This window comes from Plasmopara halstedii (assembly GCF_900000015.1).
Source record: "Plasmopara halstedii genome assembly, contig: Scaffold_110, whole genome shotgun sequence".
In the NCBI taxonomy this organism is placed as follows: Eukaryota; Oomycota; class Peronosporomycetes; order Peronosporales; family Peronosporaceae; genus Plasmopara; species Plasmopara halstedii.
Genome location: NW_020187031.1, coordinates 171,561 through 173,011, shown reverse-complemented (window position 1 = coordinate 173,011; position 1,451 = coordinate 171,561). Strand labels below are relative to the sequence as shown.

General features: G+C 46.1%; 2 protein-coding genes across 2 annotated transcripts in view; both read right to left on the bottom strand.

Annotated features, from left to right (window-relative positions):
• Positions 1-344: 344 nt before the first annotated feature.
• On the bottom strand, positions 345-1,129 carry PHALS_15123 (uncharacterized protein). Its single transcript, XM_024727359.2, has one exon. It carries the CDS (start codon positions 815-817, stop codon positions 542-544), a length of 276 nt encoding a protein of 91 aa, XP_024572093.1. The 5' UTR covers positions 818-1,129; the 3' UTR covers positions 345-541.
• Positions 1,130-1,146: 17 nt separating this feature from the next.
• PHALS_00060 (chromodomain protein, putative) overlaps positions 1,147-1,451 on the bottom strand; it is a gene marked incomplete at both ends in the record, with an annotated part of 1,944 nt that continues 1,639 nt past the window's right edge. The window contains one exon of the mRNA XM_024727347.1: positions 1,147-1,245. Coding sequence (XP_024572092.1) covers positions 1,147-1,245 — 99 coding nt within the window. The remainder of the gene's footprint in view (positions 1,246-1,451) is intronic.

The following is a 1,451-nucleotide window of genomic DNA, read 5'->3' as shown; positions in this document are numbered from 1 at the left end:
TATATTCCCTGTAAATTGTGCTTGACATGCTCAATTTGATCGAAGAAAGAAATATTGTTGTACCCTTGAGTGGCTCCACTTCATGTTCCCATAGTGCCTGGGCGGCGACATTTCCATACTTCAAACAATATTGCCCGGCACTGGCCTCACATTCCGTATTGATTGGGCGATATCGCTCCCACTCCAGATCCTCCATAATAAGGATTCAGCAAGCCTGTTGCCATCCTGTAAGCTGATGGGTGGAACGGTGACTTTCTTGACTTTTCCACCTAAGATTGGCTAGCACAAAGACAGGAATATCATTAGAGTGTGCTATCCAATACGTCTGTGATGATAGAGCAAATGCATTTTTTATGGATTCTGGGTTGATAGACGGTGGTTCCTAACTTTCTGTTTGCAAGAAACGGTGCCATTGTGTTCGTATCCACTAGATCATTAACTTAGCTGAATCTAAATGGCAACAAGGGCTATATCTTACACTTCACTACAACCCAACAGAAGACTTACAAACTGCCGTCTGCAGACATTGCCTTCTTGGCCCCTAGTGAGCCAACATTATGACGACTGACCTGTTATTTCGCCTACCTGTTACGTAGCCTTGCCGATGAAGCAATTCAGTAAACCGCTGAGCTTTTGTTGCCATGCTTTCAAGTTTCGTCCGTAGTGATAAACATGGTGAGCAATCTAAGTGCATCTGAGTCGATTTTTCTACAAAGTGGTTCGACAATTGCTTTGCCAAGTGCGGATCTACCGAATAATATCCGGAGTCGCTGGCCGGGCCCGGCCCCGCCGGCGGCATCTCATGCACCACCTCCATCGACTGACTTTCTCCTCATGCGTACAGTGCGCAACTTCACGTCGAGGCATGAGAAGCACTTATCAATTGAGTGCTGACCTCTTCGCTAAGTCTGCATTTCGTTTTCGCGGACCGTACCATCGAGGAAAGGTGTTAAGCGCGTCTGCCTCTGCACCGTTCGTGTTTTGTGCTCATATATAATAACCCCTCCAAACGAAAATACCTTGTACACTCATTGCAGCCGGATACCACACTGCATTGATTGTATCATCAAAACATATCACTGATACTGGTTGTTGGTCGGTTTGTGCCGAGTTCTGCCAGACATGAGCGCAATTTCGCTCCCATCTTCAGCCCTGATATTTGGTTATAACTTCTTCCCAACAGCTTTGAAGTTTTCCGTCGAATCGCGGACTTGAGATTTCATTCGGCGCCCTCACCACCTCAACCTACACACTGAACTTGATAATTACCACTCCACCATCTACATTGAACTTCAAGCACTGCTCCTTCCGTTATCCCTCTCTACAATAATTTAAAGGTTAGATCTGCAGTACTCTCATAATCACGCCTATTTCGCTAGTCGCCCGATAGCCGAGTCTCCAACGCGAGTTCTTGGAACATAGATGTGGAGGTTTAACGCTTCCAATCAAAC

Excerpts from the sequence above, each read along its gene's own strand:
- PHALS_15123 (XM_024727359.2), bottom strand. The coding sequence starts at position 817 with ATGGAGGTGGTGCATGAGATGCCGCCGGCGGGGCCGGGCCCGGCCAGC.